This window comes from Rhinolophus sinicus, linkage group LG05 (assembly GCF_036562045.2).
Source record: "Rhinolophus sinicus isolate RSC01 linkage group LG05, ASM3656204v1, whole genome shotgun sequence".
Taxonomy (NCBI): Eukaryota; Metazoa; Chordata; class Mammalia; order Chiroptera; family Rhinolophidae; genus Rhinolophus; species Rhinolophus sinicus.
The window spans coordinates 32,390,475-32,410,082 of NC_133755.1; the positions used below are offsets into that span (position 1 = coordinate 32,390,475).

Genomic DNA, 19,608 nt, shown 5'->3' on the forward strand with positions numbered 1-19,608 from the left:
GAAGAGGAATTGTGCATTTTTTATATTTATATATAGGTTGGTTTTAAAATACATATTTCATATTTAAAATATGTACTCATACATACATATTTTGAGGTTGGTTATCATATTACATATTGTCCTACTTAAGAGACTTTATGATTACTTCTTTTGCTTCATGATCCCTGCATTGACACCACATGTAAAAAAAAAAGCTGCTTCGTTTCTGGTAATAGAAATCAAAATAGTGTTGGCCACATAGGAAAATGGTACATTGAAGCTTTGCGAGTTTGACCTGAGACAAATGCTGACACCATGCTTAGAGATTGTTAGACCGTGTTAAACCACGTAGATAAGGCTGGCAAGTACCAGACAAGGAATGCTACTGACCTGGGGGTCAGAGTGGACCACACGTTGGACAAGCTAAGGATGTATGTTTTCGCTTTTTAAAGCAAAAGGATGGTGAGCTCTATTAATCCAGAATATGATGTGTGTGAACTGGAGGGTAACTTTTCCGTTTGCCACTGATTGCTGAGCCTCATTCTCAGCACCCTGTCTACGTGGGTTGCAGGAGGTAGAAGCTGGTGTTTGCCGAGTAGAAGGACATGGTCACAGGAAGAGTGTTTACACATGGAATGCAGTAGGTTTCTGGATTCTTTTTGTAATTTGTACTTGGTGGTTTATTTAAAAAGCCTGCTCCTTTTGAATGAGGCATAATGATGCCTGAAGACCATGTGTGAGATGAGCCGTGTCAGCAGTGGGGATATCAGGAAGGAGGAAAGGTGCTGTGTGCTTGCTTACCCTTCCCGTGGTGCTCCCTGTCCCCTCTCCGCCATGAGACCTCCTTGGACAACACCAGCCACACGATTGCCCCTCTTAGAGCTCCCAGAGCCCCATGCCAGCCCCACACAGTGGAGTCTTAATTAAGAGCCAGCTTGTTCCTCTGTGTCAGTTTGCAGGATTCCATGGGAACTTACCAGGCAGCCTGCCCCCGCGTCATTGGGCATTTCCAGCTGGGCCCAATGTAGAGTCTGGTGCTACATAAGCCTCAGTGGGGGTTTGTAGGGAAGAACAGTTGGAGTGGGGGGTGCAACTCCCCATTTTACAGATGAGGACCTTTGGGGAACAGAAACTAAGTGACTTGCTCAAGACCCCATCGCCATCAGGAGCTGAGCCAGGATTGGGACCAGTGTCTGCGGGGGGCTTGTCCTCTCGTGCTTTTCTCTCAATCTGGCTCAGCCTCCTGAATCCTGCTGGCGAGGTGCTCCGGGAGACAGATCTCAGTTTCTCCAGCCTCGGGGCCATCCAGCCAGTCGGAGCTGGTCAGCAGGCATCTGCGGGGTTTCCGGAGCTGCTGCCTCCCCTGAACCCCAACTCCTTGCTCTCCAAATCGCTCATCCTTTAACTGACCAGCTCACCAACCTGGAGGTGGCCTACTGCCCAGGCTAGCAGCTTGAGCTCGACCAGGAAGGGAATGGAGGGCTGCCCTGCTCCTCAGTTGTCAGGGATGGTGGTTGGGCCACAGAGGGTTTCAGCCCTCCTCACCCATCTCTCTCTGGGCTGTCAGCTCACCCTCGCTGCCTCCCTTGTATTGTGGTTTTATTTTTAACCCCGCTCAGCCTTTTTCTTGCACACAGCTCACCACAGCCGCGCCCAAATGGTGCTCAGCTCCACTCGCCTCCCCACGCTGATGGCCTCTGTCTCAGCATCTCAACCGCACACTCGAGGAAGGGAGAGCCTACAGGCACCTCTCGCGCCCCCAGCGATGGCCAGTGGTCAGGCTACAAAATGCACAGAGCTGCCTGTCTCCTGAGGGAGTGGACGGGCCTAGGCAAGGACAGGAGCAGGCCAGGGCACACTGGTTTGGGTGCCAGAAGCCACCTTAGGTTTGACGCTGCTCCCTGGTCGGCTGACCTCGTGGGCTTCCACTGGAGGAGGATACCCCACACAGGTGGCCTTGACATCTGGGTGCAGTGGGCTTCGGGTACGATTTGTTCATTCCCCCTGTTGGGGGCGGTTACCCATCCCTGTTCTTAGTGACACGAATTCGGGTACACTGGCACACCAGGCATGTGGGCAGATGACATTCCTGAACCGGGAAAGAAGGAGGGGGCATTTATTGGAGGCCCGTGGGCTGTGAGTCAGCGCCGCTGAGACCCCCAGCTGTCCCCTGCTTCCCTGGGGCCTGACTGCTATGGGTGCCCCAGAGTGCTTGAGAGGCCTGCCTTGTAGACGCCCCCCTCTCTGTGTGTCACATGTTGTGTAGGATGATGTTTGCACATGTGACCTGTGCCGATTGATCCCTTTCCAACTGGAACAATCCCTCCTGCTCCCAGGACAAAAACAGCCACAGGCCTTTTTCCCCTGAAAAGTTCGAACTCCCTATGTCAGGGAGTGAGCTCACAGGCAGAGCAGGAATGGCAGCCTGCTTGCTTTGCAGGGTGGGCAGTCTCCCCCAGGCCCAGTCCCAGAGCCCTGCCTGCCCCTCTACCCTGTCCCTGGCTCCCCTCTGCTGAGCAGTGCAGACAGGCACAGGTACCTGCAGATGCCAGATGAGGAAAGGAGCTGTCAGACTGGCGTGGTCCTGGGTCCATGCTCTCAGCAGAGCAAGTGTTGGAAGGCGCAGGTCCCCAAGGCAAGGGAAGCTTTGCGAGAAGCAGTGCCCTATGACCCTGAGCACAAGGCCCCTGGGTGGGTGGAAAGGTCCAGGGAGTCACTGGTAGAGATAACAGCTTTGATCCTTTCACTCGGGCTGTGTGGCCTCAGACAAGCCACCTGGCGTCTGGATATGCTGCCCACACATGAGGAGTTGTAGTTCTGAGTGACCCATGCTGGTGATTGAGCAGCCTGCGTGCCAAGGCCAGCACAGCTCTCCCACTGACTTTTGTGTCTCCTCTTTGCAGCTGGAGGAGGCAGAGCACTTTGCCACCATGGTGATCAACCTTGGCGAGGAAGCTGGGGAATTTCTCTCCAAGGGCTACCTGGCACTGGGTCTCACCTACAGCCTGCAGGCCACTGACGGTGAGTGCCAGGGCCTCAGAGCCTCTGTTGGGGTTGATCGGTCCTCCTAATGGATTCCCAGGCATCTTGTTCCATCAGTGCCCACCTTCCAACACATCTCCATCAACTCCTCTGGGATAGATGTGCACATGTACACACCCACCCCACCCCCCAGTCCCATTTCCACTCTTGCCCAGACTTCACCACTCTCAGGCATGCCTTCTTCATAAACCAATACATCCCCCAGTTCAAGGCCCAGCCCAGTCCTGGCAGAGTGCGTGCTGACCTCTGCCTCTGGGACTCCTGTGGTGCTGGCAGCTCTAATGAGCCACCAGCCCTGACCCACATTCTGGTTCATTCTGATTCACCTTTACCCTCAGCACCACTGTGATTTTTCTGGGGTCTCTTAAATCCCCTTCCACACATGATAGAAAGCTCGGTAGATAGTAGGTGTTTAGTAAACACTTGTGCTTGGCAGATGGGTTCCACTCCTGCCACCCAGAGCCTGGCGTTCTCTCCCCAACCCTGCCAGCTCAGCTATGTGTCCCCCATGGATCAGGCAGTCACCTACTACTTCTATATCCTTGCAGCTTAAGGGAAAGGGAGTGCCCCCCCAGACCAAACGCAGGATAGGAATTGGCCCCCAAAAGTATGACAGAGGTTACGGGGGCGGGGAGCTGGGGTGAGGGAGTTAGGTTCAGTGGGTACTACTTTCTGTTTGGGATAATTTAAAAGTTCTGCAAATGGAGATTGGTGATAGTTGAACAATATTGTGAATGTACTTAATGCCACTGAATTGTTAAAATGGTTAAAATTTGTTAAAATGGTTAAAAACGAAGCAGCAGCAGCCTCTTGGGTAAGGAAGCCCAAGGAGGGACCTTGCTTTTGAGTGTCGGGCCTTTGAGAGGGTCAGGTTGGCCCAGGTGGCAAAGGCCATGGAGTGGAAAGACCTGGTGTGCCAAGAACCATGCCAGGAGCCTGGGGCCGGGTGGACCCCCACCCCTGGTAACCAAGGCGATGGGTGGCATCAGTCTGGAATGGCTTGAATGCAGGCATTTGCCAGACAGGGCCCAATGGGGCCTCTCCCTGTAGAGCCTGTGTGCCCTGGGGTGGGACAGGACTGGAATGGCACCTTTAGCACCCCCTTAGCACCCCTCATGGCTGTCTCCATCCTGTCTCCTGCAGCAACTCTGAAATGCAAGCAGGATGAATTGCACCGGAAAGCACTGCAGACACTGGAGAGGTGAGGAGGGCTTGAATCTTGCAGAGACATGAGGTGGCCCATGCATATACTTTATCTCAATGGACTCTCTGGTGTAGACAGAGCAAAGGTTTATGATCCCATTTCATTGACCAGGAAACCGAGGCTCCGAGAGCTCACACAGGAAGCAGGGACAGGCCTTTGGGCTTGGGTGGGCGGGTTGAGCCTTTCAACACTGGTGGACTGTTCCCCCCCTAACGCAGGCTGAGCCCCAGCTCTCCTGAGCTCAGGGCTTTAAAATGGGAATACTAACCCATTATTGTTGTGATAATTACCTGAGATAAAGCAAGAAACGCACCTTGCACAGTGCCTTAACTTGTAGCAGGAGTTCAAAAATGGTATTTTCCTCCTCCAGCCCCTCCCCAATTCGAGGGCTGGGAGGCTCCCCTCACCTCCAGTCCTCACAGAGACTTCCTGGCAGCCCAACGTCAATCCAGAGAGATGGGGTAGGAGGGGGGGCAACAGAGGAAACCCTCCCCCAGCAGCGGCCCTCCCTTCCTCAGAGCCATCCTTGCTGAGCCCCTCTCCCCACCACGGTCCTCGGGCCCCCTGAGCATCCTCCCCCACCCCTTCCTCTGGCCCATCACAGGGCTGCCCCCTCAGAGCCCTGTGTGTCTGGCCCCCCACCCCTCCACCCCCAAGCACTGATGTGGGAGCCACCAAGCAGGGGCCGACCCTGGACTCCTTCTGCCAGATTCCTCAGAACATGTAGCACATCCAACTCCCTTCTGGGGCAGGTTGTTCCCGAACCCAGGGAGGTCCAAGAGTCCCATCCTGGCCAACCCTATCTGAGCACCCAGGGTGGGGGCGCATTCCTTCCTTCCCCTTCCACAACTTCATTCTGGGCTTCTTGCCCAGAGAGGCCATTCCCAGCCCCCCCCCCCCCCCTCTCAGAGAGGTGTTCCCTTCTGCCCTACAGTGGAGAAGGCAGGCTCCAGGCTCTGTACAAGGCCAGAGCAGGGCCACAGCCAGCCCCACAGCTGTCCAGAGAGGAGCTTCCCCCACACCCCAATCCTACCCCTCCCAGACAGCCCCCCCACCTCAGCCAGAGCCAGCCCTCTAGCAGCCTACTGCCCTTGCCTTCGGCTGCCTTTGGCTTTCTGCCTGAGCTGTCATCTCCCAGCTGGGCACCTTCCCAAGAGGGGCCAGGAAGAATCCCTGCCATTTTGCCCTGCAGTACCCAGTACACGTGGCATGCTGGAGGCCCATGTCACACAATGGTTGCTCAACCATTGGTGACTGACTTGGTGTTGCTTTTCCCCGTACAGAGCCCAGCAACTGGCGCCTGGCGACCCCCAGGTCATCCTCTATGTCTCCCTGCAGCTGGCCCTCGTCCGACAGGTGGGTCCTCACAGTTTCTAACCCTCAGGCTTCTGGGGGCTGCTGATCTTCTCCTGGCACCACTGCTTTTACTAGCTGTGTGACCTTTTGCAAGTGACTTGACCTCTCTGAGCCTCTATTTCCTTATCTACATCTTCATACAGGGACTTAGTAAGGATTAAGTTAGATAATGCGGTAAAGCCCCTGGCCCATGGTGGGCACATGGTGGGCAGATTATTCTCTGCCCTCCCTTCTCCTAGAATATGTCAGACTCCCGAGAAGTTGACAAGTGACGCCAATAAGCATTGTGTCCTCACCTTTCGCCGAGCTTTCCCCAAGGATCTGGGGGAGCATAGTGGTTGGCACATGGAGCTGTTTATTTCACCCCAAAGCTTTTCTTTGACCCTGTGGACACCACTGCCAGGCTTTGCCCCTGGGGCCTGATGGGGGCCTCCCATCCACTGACCAGCTTCGCCCCACTGGGACCACCACCCCCACTCACGGCTCTCTAGGCCGACCCGTCTTCCTTCCCCAAGTTGAGCAGCTGAGCTATTGTGCCAAGAGGACACTGGTCTGTCCCAGGAGTGAGGCCAGACAGTCGCCCACCCAGCGGGTCCCCTTTCAGGAAAGAACCAGGGCCCCCATCCCCAGGCCCTTCGGAGTCTCTGCTTCACATTGTGTGTTGGTCCTCAGCCTGGGGTTCTGTATTTACACCTGGCCTCTGAAGCAGGACCTCTCGGTGGCCTTGGCCTTCTGGATTGCCTGGGAACTGCAGACCAGCCTTGACTCCCGCAGCACAGCCCTCCTCACCTGCACTGGCGGGGACATGGCTGAGTTCCACATTGTTGGAGAGAAGCCAACAGCCCCCATCTGCTTGTGGTTAGGTGATGAGCAGTTCTGGCTAATGTTGGTGCTGCTGTACCCCCCCTCCCACTGGCCGGGGTGCCCTTAGTCCCATTTTACACCTGCAGACCTGAGCTTAGTCTTTGGGCACTGGCCCGGCCAGCACTGAGCCCCGGCGTCTGACCCAGAGCCCACCCTGCTCCAGTTAAGAAACCCCAAGTGGCTCTGAGTATCCTGTTCCCCTGTCCTGTTTGGAGCACAGGGACCCTTGTCCACCAGTCAGGTGGTTGGTCTTACTGGTCTGTGTCAACTTCTGGCTTCTGGTCTCATCTCCCATTTGTTCACTGAGCTGTTTCTGCAGACTGTCAGGTTGCTGTCTGCTTTACCTAACGCTCAACCCTGCATCGGCCTGGCTTTTCCCCTCACTACACCCTGACTCTCATTGCTGGTACCCTTCCCTCCCACCCGAAGCCCAAACCCTCATCCCGGTGCCCGTGTGTGTCCTGACCTGACTTATCCCTCATCGTCACTGTATTTCTGAGTCACTCTGGCTCGCTCTCTGGGCCCTTCTGTCTCAGCCCGGCTGTCATTCGCACTACTTCTCTCCCTTCTTGTCCTCACCCCTCCCCCAGCTCACTCCGTGCCTCCTCCACCTCGAGACTGCAGCTGACTGTCCCATCCCTCACCCCAGTGTGCCCATGGCTCCCCACATCCAGTTCCTGAATGAGGCACTTGCTACCTCTATGCTGCTCTCTGCAGGAACATCAGTCTGCTTTGCTGCTCCCAGGAACACGGATAGAAAGACACCTGAGACCACTTTACTTTTAGCCCTCTGTAAAAGAACCAGTGCTTTTCTTGCCAGTCACGTTCATGATAAACCTTTGGTGATGCATTTTTCAATATCTTTAGTTATTCAGCTACCTCTGATGAATGGCATATGTTGTCCCGAAGAGATGGCTGAGCCAGGCCAGTGGAGCCTGGCATCCAGTTTCCTTGAGGAACCCAGATCTTAGTAGCATCAGGGGTCAAGGGCCCTGAGTGAACTCGAAGCTGGCCCTGGCCTGCCTGGATCGCAGGCCCACTGACCCATCCTGCCCAGAGCATGTATGGCTGCCCAAGCAATGACAGCTGTGGGTTTGGATACCCGACCCAGGATAATAGGGTCCATTCTGCAGAATCACCAGGGCAGGAGTAGCCTCGGGGAGGCACGGACAAGCCAAGTTGGCAGCCACACGGACCTTAGCTTCCTCCTTCCCCTTTCCTTGACCTTTCCACAAACGTAGGTCCCCATGGGAGGATTGTGGGCCTGGCACTGCCCACAGCCTATGCAGAGGCTGGGTGTAGACCAAGTAGAGGCCACGCACACGGGGACCCAAGGCCCCAGCTGGCTTGCACCAGAGGCCCTCAGGGAGCAAGCGAGGGCTGGTGTCTGAGGTTTGAAAAGGAGCAAGACTTTCTAAAAAGACTCACAAGACTCCTGGGAGGATGTGGATAGAGTCACAGGAGCTGATGCAACTGCCAGGCCTGAGAGCGTGAGAGAACAAACACATCCTTCAGGACTAGAAGGAAGAATCTTACCTGATCAGTAGGGGCCTGGCTTTGGGGGCTTGAAGAGGGAAACACATTTTCAAATGTGCACAATACTCAGCACAACATTTGTCCTACATGGTCTCATGCTCTCAGCCACTGTCATGGATATGACTATTGCCCTCATTTTGCAGCATAAGAACTGTAGCTCAGGCAGATGGAGTCTCTTGCCCTAAGGCTCCAGCTAGGACATGGCAGAGCTGGGATCCATGCCCCATTTGACCCCAGAGCCCAAGCTCTTGCCACTGTGAGCCTCTGAGTAGGAGGGACCTTTGTCTGTTGGCCCTTTCTCACTGCAGGGACAGGTTCAAAGAAGAGGGCCTGGCCACCTGTAGGCCTCTGGCTAATGGTCTGGTGGCCTCTTCTCATAGCCCCCACTTCTCTGGTGTCGGAAATGCTTCCCAGCATCTACCTAGATCCTTCGTGCTGCACCGTACATCTGCTCCTCTCTCCTCCCGAGTGAGGGCAGCCGTGGCTCCCTGGGCCTGACTTGGAGGAGCAGATCCCTCTTGCCATGTGACTTAGGGGCGTTTTCTCCTCAGAGCCCCAGCCCTGCTCCCCAGTGCCCAGGGTCTCACCTGCGTCGGTGCCTAGCACCAGAGTCCTGGCGGGAGGTGTGGGCTTTGGGGAAGGTCACTAAGTTGGCTGTTTTCTCTGGCAGATCTCCAGCGCCATGGAGCAACTGCAGGAGGCCCTGAAAGTGTGCAAGGATGATGCCAACGCCCTCCACCTGCTGGCACTCCTCTTCTCTGCCCAGAAACACTACCAGCATGCACTGGACGTCATCAACATGGCCATCACGGAGTACCCAGAGAACTTCAAGTGAGTTCCCTGTGGGCACCGCGGGGCTGGGGGGCTGGCCCGCCACAGACACAGGTGTCCAGGCACCACTGGCCAGCCAACATACACTGATTAAGCACCCACTGCATGCATACTCCCTGGCTAGAGAGTCAAGGCAGGGCAAGGACCTGTCGGGTCAGAGAATGGCTCTGGTGTTCTGTGCCAAGAGGTTCCAGGTGGGGCGTGGGGAGCTCTCTACAGCACCTGCGGGCGCCACTGGGGCTTCGTGAACCACAGAGGGGCAGTGCTCGGACACACAGGCTCAGGTTGCTTCCGCCTGCCCTGGGCTCTGCATGAGTGTCCCGGGTACACTAACTTGTGTGACTTCATCATAACCCTGGCACAGCCAGTCAAGTATGGGACTCAACACTGGCTGGGCGGGTGGAGGCCAAGGGAGCCATGCTCCTGCCTCCAGCAGGCCAGCAGCATTAGGGAGATGGAGTTGTCTCCCTCCAGGGTAGTCCTGGCCTCTCCCTCCATTCTCAGCTCCCACACACTCCCGTTTACCACATCACCCAGGTGGTGTTCTCTATGGAGCAGGGATCACGCTGCACTTGGCCCAGGTGGTGGTAGGTGGGGCAGAACTAGACTTTCCTGCCTGCCCCCACCTGTGCACAGAGGACCTGCTGTCACCAACCAGGGCTCTGGGGGCAGGAGCCATGCTGCCAGCTGAGGCAGGAGGGTACGTTGTTCTGCAGGAGGGAATGAGAAGGACGTCAGCTTGATTTCTGCCCTCCCTCCCTCGGCAGGTGACACTGGGTATAATGGACCTTGTTTCTCTGAATCCTGTGATGCCAGCATGGGGGCGGGGGGGCTCTGAGCACCCCACTCCCACCATGTCCTGCCTTAGGGTCTGATGGAGGGCCATTTAGAGCCAGCTAGAGGCTATCGTCCTGCAGACAGCAGAAGGAAGCATGATACTGGCTACACTGAGAGGTGATTCACGCTGGCAGTAAACACAGGTTCACAAAGAATTAGGGGAAATTGATGAGTGTCTCAGCCATGAGAGGAGATGTTGCAGTTGTTTCATCCCAGGGGAGTTCCCTTCATGTAAGGGACAGGACTGCCCCTCTCGGCAAGGCTCAGGACTTCCTGTGCTTTCGGCCTCCTTCCTAGGATGCCAAGAGTGCCTTGGCTTGTAGACTTTGCTGGGAATGGCTTCTTCTCACCAAGGCTCAGGAAAGGTGCTTTGCGAGCAGCAGAGTGTCCTGCCCATAAGCTCCCCGGCATGTCCTACTGAGAGGGAGTCCAGTTGAAGGAGGCCACGGGTGGGCGTTCATCCTGCAGGTCAGCCTGCTTACCTGAGACGAGACAACCTGTCTGCCAGCAGCGGCCTGGGTCGTGACCCTGCCTGTCCAACCGACATCCTGGCCCAGGTGTGTCCCAGCTGCCCACAGCCAGGTGTGAGCAGAGACAATGTGTGGCCCACTCAACATAAACCCATTATTTGTGTTAAGAAGACACCCTTGACTCTGGACTTCGACCCTGCACTTAGATTATTAAAATTGAAATCAGTTCACTTTAAAAGGCAGGTAGCTTAGGGACTACTAAGGCAATACTTAGGGAAACAGATAAAAAGGTACATGTGGACAAGGGATTAGTTACCTTGTCTCATTAATCCCAAGTACAAGACAGCAAGACTTACTGTATAGAAGTTTATTTTTCACTTTTAATGAAAACGCACAGAGGACAAAGGTCCTCCTTTTTTAGTGCCAGTTCCCTTGCTTTTTTCCAGGCTCACCTGTGTGGCAGGGTCTGACCCATGGTCTGCTGCTGGCCATGTGTGAGTGTGTGTGTGTGCGTGTGCACAGACAGCTGTGTGTGTCATCTATTGTCAGGCTTCAGTGGAAAAAGAAACCGCCAGGAAGAAAGGCTTAGAATTCTAGGGTGTGGAGGAGGTTCCTCACTGAGCCCCTGGAAATGAGTGTGTGTCACAGAAGGAACAAGAGGCCAGGCCAGGCCTCAGACATTGTTTTATCCGCATGTCCTTTTTCCAAGAGAAATCTTCCATGTAAATTGAGACTATGAACAGTTCAGGCCAGAGCTTTCCTGATGGAAATAAGGGAAGGGGATTCACATGCTGCATACTCGGCCGCCGGTCCCAGCATCTGGCATTTTACTGCGTAGTGTCTCTCCCTAACTTCTGGAATGCCTGCTGTCTGCTGGCAGAATCACCTCCTCTGGCCTGATGTGAGGAGGCTAACACCACTTTTAGGAAATCTGCGTGAAGCCCATGCCGTGCAAGGCACAGTGGGAAGGGGTTTGTCCGGGATGTGGGGGGCTCTCTAGCTCTTGCTCAGCACCTCCAACCCACCCACTTCCTGTGGCTCCTGGGCTGGGTGTGGAAGTCTTCTCTCTAGTCTTCCCTCCTTTTATTGGCAGTGTGGGCCTCTCCCCCAGTGCACTCTCCACCCCTCCCCTTTCCTCCCATCTCATTCAGCTGCCCACTCCTTCCCCAGGAAATGCTTCACTCACTGAAAGTCTTCATGGGGGGCAGAGGAGGTGGTCCTTGCCATGAGGTTGGTGACACCCCCTGGGAGGCTGTGGATGGACTTGTGGGCCTCCCAAACACCTGGACCGGAACTTGAAGATTTGCGCTGTGTGCCTGCATCTGGGGTGATGGCTTTCAGCAGACCCTCAGAAGCATCCTAAACCCAAAAAAGACGAGAAGCCCCGGTGTAGACTTCTCAGCTACACCAGTGCTGTTGGTCCATTTGTAGGATAACTGTGCCCCTCTTTGTCAGCTGTGTCCCCACTGCCGCAGGCAGGAGCCTTCTAAACAGGCAGCCTCTGCCGTGGGAGTAGCGCTCCCCCATCCAGACATGCACCACAGAGCCACTGAGGGGCCTCGGGCTGGGGCCGTGGGCCAGCAGCAGGGAGACCTCTCTGATGTCCGAGCCCAAGGAAGGAAAACGTTTGTGTGTCATCCCCAGGGGCCTCCTCAGGATTCCTCTATTCCTCTGTCGCTACAGAGGGGCCTGCTGTGAAGCATTTGGGGGATGAGCATCCCATCCCCTGGGGTGCCTCACTTTGCGAAGTCTGCCCTTTGGGTTCAGGGGCACAGAGAAGCGGTGCAGGTTATCTGTGCCACCATGAGCCCTCACTGCCATGAGTTCCTCATGGCCTTCATCTGAGCTAGCCCTAAAAGGCTGCACAACTAACGGGGGAAAATAAAGGGGGCTTCTGGCCTAAGAACTGTGAGAGAATACATTTCTGTTGTCTTAGGCAAAAAAAAAAAAAAAAGAAAAAGAAAAATTCCACTTTAAAGTGTGTGTGTGTGTGTGTGTGTGTGTGTGTGTGTGGTTGGAAGTGGGGGTAGAAAATCTGGAACGACCATAGTGTACGACCATGGCTCTTTGCAAATAAATCAATAGTGTTCCCCACAGGTGAAACCTCAGAGTACAAAACCCCATGGGTTGTTAGCAGGATATGTCATTGAGTCCGTTACTGGTCAGGGATCACTGAAACTGTCATTGTTCTTCAATGGAAACTGCATCGTGCTTCTCCAGCTGCTCCTCACATTGGGAACAAGCTGTGTGGCTCCAGCCGTTGCCATGGCAGTTAATTAAATGACCGGTTCAGTAAATACCACTGCCACAAAACAAAAAAACCCAAACCCCCTATACCCTGACCTCAGCGTCCCCAACAAGATCTCCACATTCGGGGGGGCACCTCAAGGCCCATAGTCTGGATCTGTTCCCACTGAGACCCTCCCCATCTCCTGCAGCCTTTTAGAGACTCTGCCTTTCTGCAGAGCCTGCCTTAGTGAAGGAAGAGGTGGGGAGGCCAGTGTCAGGAGGGGAGGAGACCTGGCACAGTGGGAGGGTGCTGGTGGGTGCAATGGACCCCTTTCCACATAAACTTATCCCCAGGAGAGTCATGCCTGTCCCTTACCTGTGTCCCCTCCAGCAGCATTCTCCTTTCCATGCCTCCGTTTTCTCATCGACCAAAAGACTGACTGACACCTGTCCTCCCTCTCTGCTTCCAAGGTCTATTGTGAGGCTTAGGCAGCAGACGGTCTCACAGTCGGTTTACAGCCGTGTTGAGGGGCAGCAGTGTGAAGGGCTCTGGAAGGCAGACCACAGACAGTGTGAACTGCAACACGGGGCCCAAGGGGCAGTGCGCATGGGCCAGGAGGTGAAGGAGGGTGCCCTGTGTGTGAGGGAAGGCAGGAAGACAGAAGCAGGGACCCTCCGTGAAAGATTGTTAAGCTTTTTAGCTGCACAAGAGGCCACTGTTGTTAAAGGCAGTCTTAAGACTCCTGGAGAAAAACCCAGATTTCATGGAGTTGAAATTTTGAAAATCTTCCTGACTTTAGGGATTAGAAAGCCAAGCACAGAGGATCTTGATTTCCGTGCCGGGGGAGTGACCTTTACTTAATGGAGCTTGGGTCTAAAAAGGCAGGAACGTGATGAGGCAGAGACTGATGGCCGCGGGGACAGTGTGAACCTGGTACGGTGGGAACCAGACACCCTGAGCAGCTTCCTGAAATCCTGAGGGCTTCCAACTAAGCCCTGGACACATGTGCTGGCCTGGGCTGGTCCTGGCCAGCCTGCGGAGGGCCTCATGGGGGCAGCAGCCTCCCTATTTGGACCTCGTTGTAAGCCAGGCCATGCTGTGGAATGTGAGAGGGCCCATGCAAGCTTAGAGATACCTTTGCCAGTCTTTTCTCCTGGTCCTGGGTATAGGAGGCAGCTGGGAGGCTCAGCCTGGGAAGGGCAGGAATATGGGGTCAAAGGGAACCAGCCACTGATAAGTGTGGTTCCTAAAGCCCAGGGCTCCTTGGGGGCACTGGTTTTAGGTAACAGATTCCTTGTGCTTTAGTCAGGCCACTTGTAGTGAAGGTCACCATGGTAACCAAACAACATTCCTGGGCTAATGATGGGAGCTTTCCAATAACCAGCCTGTCAGTCACGGCCCCCACCCCAGGCTTGGCAGTCTGCCAGACCAGTTTTGAAAGCCCAGGCCATGGGGCTGGAGGCAGAGGAGCCAACTGGTTTGTCCTGCCCCTCTCCACAATACCAAGGCTGCCTCCTCCCACCCCTGCTGGTTGGGGTAGGCCCTGGTGGTGGGAGTTTCTGCCTAGCCCAGCCCAGGTCCAGGGGGACTTGGAAGGTCCTGGGGGGACGGGGGGATGGGCACTCCCCAGCACAGGAACAATGTGGCTCTCTCAACAAGCTGGAGCTCGCTGCCATGTAAACAAATGAAACCATCAAAGCCATCTCCCCAGGGAAACCTAGGCTGTTTTGGAAAATGTTTGAGCTGATAACTAGGTGTTGGCTGGGGCCAGACCTCAACCTTATCAGGTTAAGGCTAACGTTGGCCCCAAGGGCACCTCTCTGATCTACCCTGCCTGCCTCACCTTTTTCTCAAGTGGCAGGTGACATTTCTAGTAGCGCCTTCTGCAGAGGAGAAGATCGGTCCCGGTCCCGGGGCTCCTGTTAACATTTCTGACTTAAACCCAGTGTGTTTATTGGGTGATCTTATTAGGGACTTGCAGTAAATCGAAAGGACGCTTAAAATACCAACCCTCCCGTGAGGGGGCTGGAATCAAAGGTACGATCATAAACCTAGTTTATCACTTGGCTGCGTTCATGAAACATGTTTGGCTGCCACAGCCCCCCTGAGGACAAGAGCTGGGGGTTCTACTTGCAGGCCCTGAGGTTGAAGGAAATGTTAAGCCAGGCATAACATTTCTGGCACTGTGCTGGCTTCCCCAGAGGTCAGTTCCTCATCGCTAAGCTGGTTTGACATTCAGCACTTCCCTCCAGCGGGATGTTCCAGGCAGCCTCCTGTGATGTGCTCTGTGTGACACCGCAGTGGAGTCCTCTGTCTCCCATAGTGGCCCACGGTGCTCAGACCGGAAATGCAGATGACCCACTAGGTGGTTTTGTTTGAGGAAGAAAGGAAAGAGGTATTTGCAGATTTTTCCAAAAGGAATTCTTCATTGTTTTAAAGTGGTTTGATTCCTTCACTTCCTGATCCTCAACACCTGGATGCTTTTGCTTCCAGTCTGTGCGGGAGGCAGGCACTGGGGCCCAGGGCACACCAACCTAGCAGGAGTGGCCCCGGCCCAGGAGAGGCATTCATGCCCCTAGAGCGGGACTGGCTCCCCTTAGCACTGGGTGGTCTTCCGGTCTCAAAGGTTTGCTCACTGGGCAGAAATCATACACCAGGACCAAGGTGTTTGCTTATTGGTGTTTTATCCCGGGGCTGGGAACCTACCTTTGTTCTACCTGAGGACCTTCTTTCTGAAACTTCTTCCTCCCCAGAATGGTTATGGAATGGCTCTGTGTGGTTTGTGTTTATATCTTTCAAGGTCATGAATTAGTGTTTGGAGAGTCACTTGCAGGTAACTGGAGGTGGCCTGCTGCTGAGGGAAGTGGGCCTGGAGGCCACCGGGTCAGCTGTCAGTCTGCAGGCCTTGCTGTGCAGTCAGCCACAGCCCGTGAAGTGGGTGTGGGCTGCACTCCAGATGGGGCGGGGCCTTTGAAGTAAGGAGAGGCTAACTTCAGTAAGCAAAGCTTACAGACTGTTGATTTTTAAAGCTTCAGAGTCAGGTCACATTGAATGAATTTATTAAGAGGTGGAAGATCGGTGTAAGCCTTAAAACATTAGGGGATATGGGTCAGTGTAATCCTCCAGACCTAAGGGAAAAAATCATTGGTTTTTAGGGCTAAGAAGAGATACCATAGGGTCCCTTTCACATTCATCGGTGGGAAGGTAGTAAAGCCGGGCCTGATTATGGCCCTCGTCCTCTGAGGGAGATGCTCCTGTTAGAGCTTTAAAAGCATACCCTCAGAGTGTATGTGTATGCTTTTAATCAGTTAACTGCCCTGTTGGAGTCTGGGAAACCTGTATCTTCCAGTGAATCCCTGGAATTTCTGGCCAGGGGCTGGGCCACTGTGACAGCCAGGTGATTACAGCCTGAGTGGGGGCTGTTCCCCGCTTCTCCTGCCTCATCCTGTCCTGGGGGGGAAGGGCTCTGTGCCTGGTCAGGCCGGCCCTTCCCTTCCACTTCTAGGCCTTCGTCCCTGCCAGTCCAGCCCTCTAGGGTGCCCTCCTCACCTCACTTTGCTTCTGAATCCTGCCTATCCTCAGAGACTCCCATTGGCTCCACTTGGCCTTGAAGCTCCTGCATTTCCTCAAAGGTGAACCACTCAATTGAGTACTTGGTTCTCCTGTTTTGTTCCTAATTGCCTCAGATGTATTGTTTGAGCTTCCCCTGAGTTTGGAAGCACCAAAGAGACTGGCCTGTCCTCTGCATCCCCCTCCCGCTGTAGAGACGCCATCGCTGGGCACCTAGCACCCAGGTAGACGATGGGAAGGAAGGAAGAAAGGAAACACATGGGGATGCTGGCATCTTCCAGCTCTCAGAGTGCTCATACCTCTTACCCTATTGTGTTGTCATTTTGGTTTGATTTGTTTATGTTTTAGTTTTTACAACCCTCCTACTTTAAAGGTGAACAAACTAATGGGAAAGCTAGATGACATCTCAAGGTCAGGTAGCTGATGAGTGGCAGAGCAGGGACTAGAACCCACGCCAGCTGATGGGATGAACAGCCCTGCTGTGCTTGAACCCATGAGCAGAACACCTAGTGCTTGCTCTGTGCCAGGTGCCGCTCTAAGCACTTCAGCTGCATTTACTCATTGAATCCCCTCAGCAACCTTAGGAGGGAGGTATAGGAACTAGCATTACTTTACAGATGAGGACCTGGAGGCATGGCAGGCATAAGTAAGCAATTGGACATAATAGGGGCTAGATAAATAATAATGACGGGGCAAATGTGGCTCGGACCCTTTATGAAGTGCCGGCCCCCTGCTAGGCCTTTATTTCCACCTAAGAACCCCCAAGGCATAGATAGGTCATAGATAGATAGATAGATACTTTAATTCCCATTTTATAGATATAAAACTGAGGCTCTAAAAAGTTATGCGACGTGCCTCAGGTCACATGGCTAGAAGGAAAGCTGGGATTTGAACTTGGTTCATCAGACATGGACCCTGCTTTTCACCACTGAGTCAGACTGAGGCGGCCAGGATGGGGCCCACTTGCTGTAAAACTCCGTGCTGTGTGCAGGCTCTGGCCTCCTGGCCACGGAGTTAGACTTTCCAGAGGCGTGGCCACCTGACTCAGAGAATAGCCTGCTTTTTCACTCAATTATGTGTTTTCTGTAAAAATAGAATTCTTCATTAAAATAGCATGGTACAGCCATCAGCTGGAATTACTAATTACTGTCCTTTAAAGAGATAATACCCGCTTTTGTGCATTCGCCACACCTGCTGCCACCCTTTCCCCCAGCGTGGATGGCTCCCATGATGGCCAGGAGCCAGAGGGATCAGGCAGACCCGCCCAAGGCCCGTCAAAGAGGTGAACACACAGACGAGGCCAGGAAGAGTGGAGAGTTCCGCAGGACGCCCTGCAATTTTACTTCTGTTCTGCAGCAAAGATCCATTGAGTGACCACTAGGTCAGGCGTTGGGAATACAAAGATAAGAAAGACATGGTCCCTGCTGGAGCAGAGGATCTGACAGGAAAGACTGATAATGACGGGGCAAGTGGTCTGGGAATGACAGCTGACCGTTTTTGAGGGGTGATTGCGCCAGGGCTGCCTTTACAGGCTCTGTTGCCCTTTGTCCCACCACTGGCCCTCCTGGGCGGTGCTGTTACTGTCCCTGCTTTACACAGTAGGTAGAACTCAGAGAGATGAAGGAAGCAGCAGAGCCTGGAAGCGTACCCGCTTCGTTCGATGCCAAAAGCCGTGTTTCTGCATGAGGTCCTCCTGTTTAAGGAGGAATGAGCCAGGGGCAGAGGTGGCTCTCTCAGGTGCATGCTGGTTACCATGTTCAAGTGTTTATTGTGTGTGCTGAGGAATTTTAGAGGGAGCTGCTTTCAGGAACATGAAAGTGAAAAATGTGGCCCCATTGTACTTGCCACCCACACAGACCAAGTCCTTCCCTGCAGCCAGGTCTGCTCTGCCAACCCCCTTGCCACCAAGAGTAGGGTGCTGGGATAAGCAGCCAAGGAGGGGACCCAGGGGAGAAGGATCCAAGACTCCTGGGAAGAGGAATGGACAAGACCACCTCTTACCCCAGGACAGTACTTGCTTAGCCAGAGCCACTGCCACAAAAATATCCCCTATTTACAAAATAATTCTCTTTTTAAAAAACAGGTTCTGGAAAGACTTATGCTCACCCAGTTCTGAGGAGGCTCCCTCTAAGATATTTCCTCTTCACAGCAGTGGAAAGAAATGACTTGTCTTTGTCTCAAATTGGAACAGCTCCAAGTCGTAATCCGTTTGATAGATAATTGCAGGCTGATCATGACCCTGCCCCAGGAGTGCAGACCAGGCGGTGCCCAGGAAAAGTGGTAGAAGGAAGAGGTAGATGCCAGGCTTACCCAAGCATTCCGCTGGGACCCTCCCTCATCAGCCCTGATTGGAGCAGTCGGGAAGATTGACAAAGCTGGTGACCTGTGGTGACACCCAGAGACGCTGACCTCTCTGGTCTCTGTCTTCCTCTGCAGGATGGGGGCTGGCCCAGACAAATTCAAACATACAGACTCTACAGGGCTGAGATGATTCACGGTTCAGAAAGGGCATCCCCCAAGCTTCCTCCCCACCCTGTGCTGGGCCGTGCAGGTGACGTGGGAGGTGGCAGGTTCCTACTTTGACCAGAGTGCAGTGGTAGATGAGGTATGCTGTGAGGACAGTAGTGGAGGGAGCACCAAGCCTTGGCGTGGGGGCCTGGCTGGGCTGCCAAGGCGCTGGTGGCATTCTCCGGGGGGTGTAAGTCTTGGAGAGTGGGCTCGTGGCTTCACTGGGCCTCCCTGCTAGGACCTGGGCACCCACGCTGCGCCATGGAACGGAGCTACAGAGAGTAGCAAGACCCAGGACTCTGCTCCCTGTCGCCCCAGCAGCTTCGCCCCTGGATGGGACAGAGTGCAGGGTGTGTTTACACTGATCCTTGCTCCTTCCCCTTCCCTAGAGAGAACACTCACTTTCACATCTGCCTGCAGATGCAATGGTGTGGCAAGAGCATGCGGCCTTAAAAGACCCCAGTGTTTATTCCACACGGGCTTCCACCACGTAAAAAACAGGAAAGTGCGACAAGGAAGGTCCAAGATGGCAGATTAGAGTATATGAATCACATATGTACAGTTTAAAGAACAAAAAGGCAAAATGAATAACTACCAAAAACAAATAAACAAAAAAAACAGGAAAGTGCTTGCAGGAGGGGATCACCGCCGAGGTTGCTGTGGCTCTGTCTATACCTCCATCCTCTTCCTTTCCTTTCTCATGCCCATCTTAGGTCCCAGAAGCCACAAGGAAGACCCCCTGCCTTGCCTCGCCAAACAGGCCATGAAGCTCAGGGGCTTTTCGAGAGCCTTCAGGGGTACCTAGCCTGGAAACTGCTTTCAAGGGTCTACTAGGCCTATAGTTTCAAAGCAGAAGTCCCTTCCCTGAGCCTCAGGCAAGCCTGTGCTTGAGGACTGAATACAGCTGTGGGTTCTCAGCTGCTGCTTCAAGGTCACCGCAGTTCATCTGCAGGATCCCTGGGGCACACAGGGCAGGAGACCTCACTCCTATTTCACAGGTCTGAAACCTGTGACATGCCCAGCTGGGCAGCCACAGGGTTGGGACTTTGGCTCAGGTTTCTCACTCCTGGGCCCGTGTCTGTCCACTCTGAGTGAGGTCACACTGCAGGGTCTGTGGACAGCACTGTGGTCATTCCTGTCCCGCAATGGCTTTTGTCAGGCTGTGAGAGGGCTGCTAGAAT

At 54.2% G+C, this 19,608-nt stretch overlaps 1 protein-coding gene and 1 long non-coding RNA gene across 4 annotated transcripts in view; one reads left to right on the top strand and one right to left on the bottom strand.

The window, feature by feature from the left end:
- TTC7A (tetratricopeptide repeat domain 7A) overlaps positions 1-19,608 on the top strand; it is a 113,423-nt gene that overhangs the window by 63,263 nt on the left and 30,552 nt on the right. For all 3 annotated transcript variants that reach the window (XM_074331946.1, XM_019748610.2, XM_019748611.2), the window contains 4 exons: positions 2,883-3,000; positions 4,165-4,222; positions 5,509-5,581; positions 8,652-8,812. In XM_074331946.1, the coding sequence (XP_074188047.1) occupies positions 2,883-3,000; positions 4,165-4,222; positions 5,509-5,581; positions 8,652-8,812 (410 nt within the window). The remainder of the gene's footprint in view (positions 1-2,882; positions 3,001-4,164; positions 4,223-5,508; positions 5,582-8,651; positions 8,813-19,608) is intronic.
- LOC141571541 (uncharacterized) lies at positions 10,580-18,203 on the bottom strand. The gene is made up of 3 exons (XR_012496344.1): positions 18,026-18,203; positions 12,725-12,897; positions 10,580-11,478 (listed from the first exon to the last, which is right to left on the bottom strand). It is a non-coding gene; the product is annotated as an uncharacterized LOC141571541 (long non-coding RNA).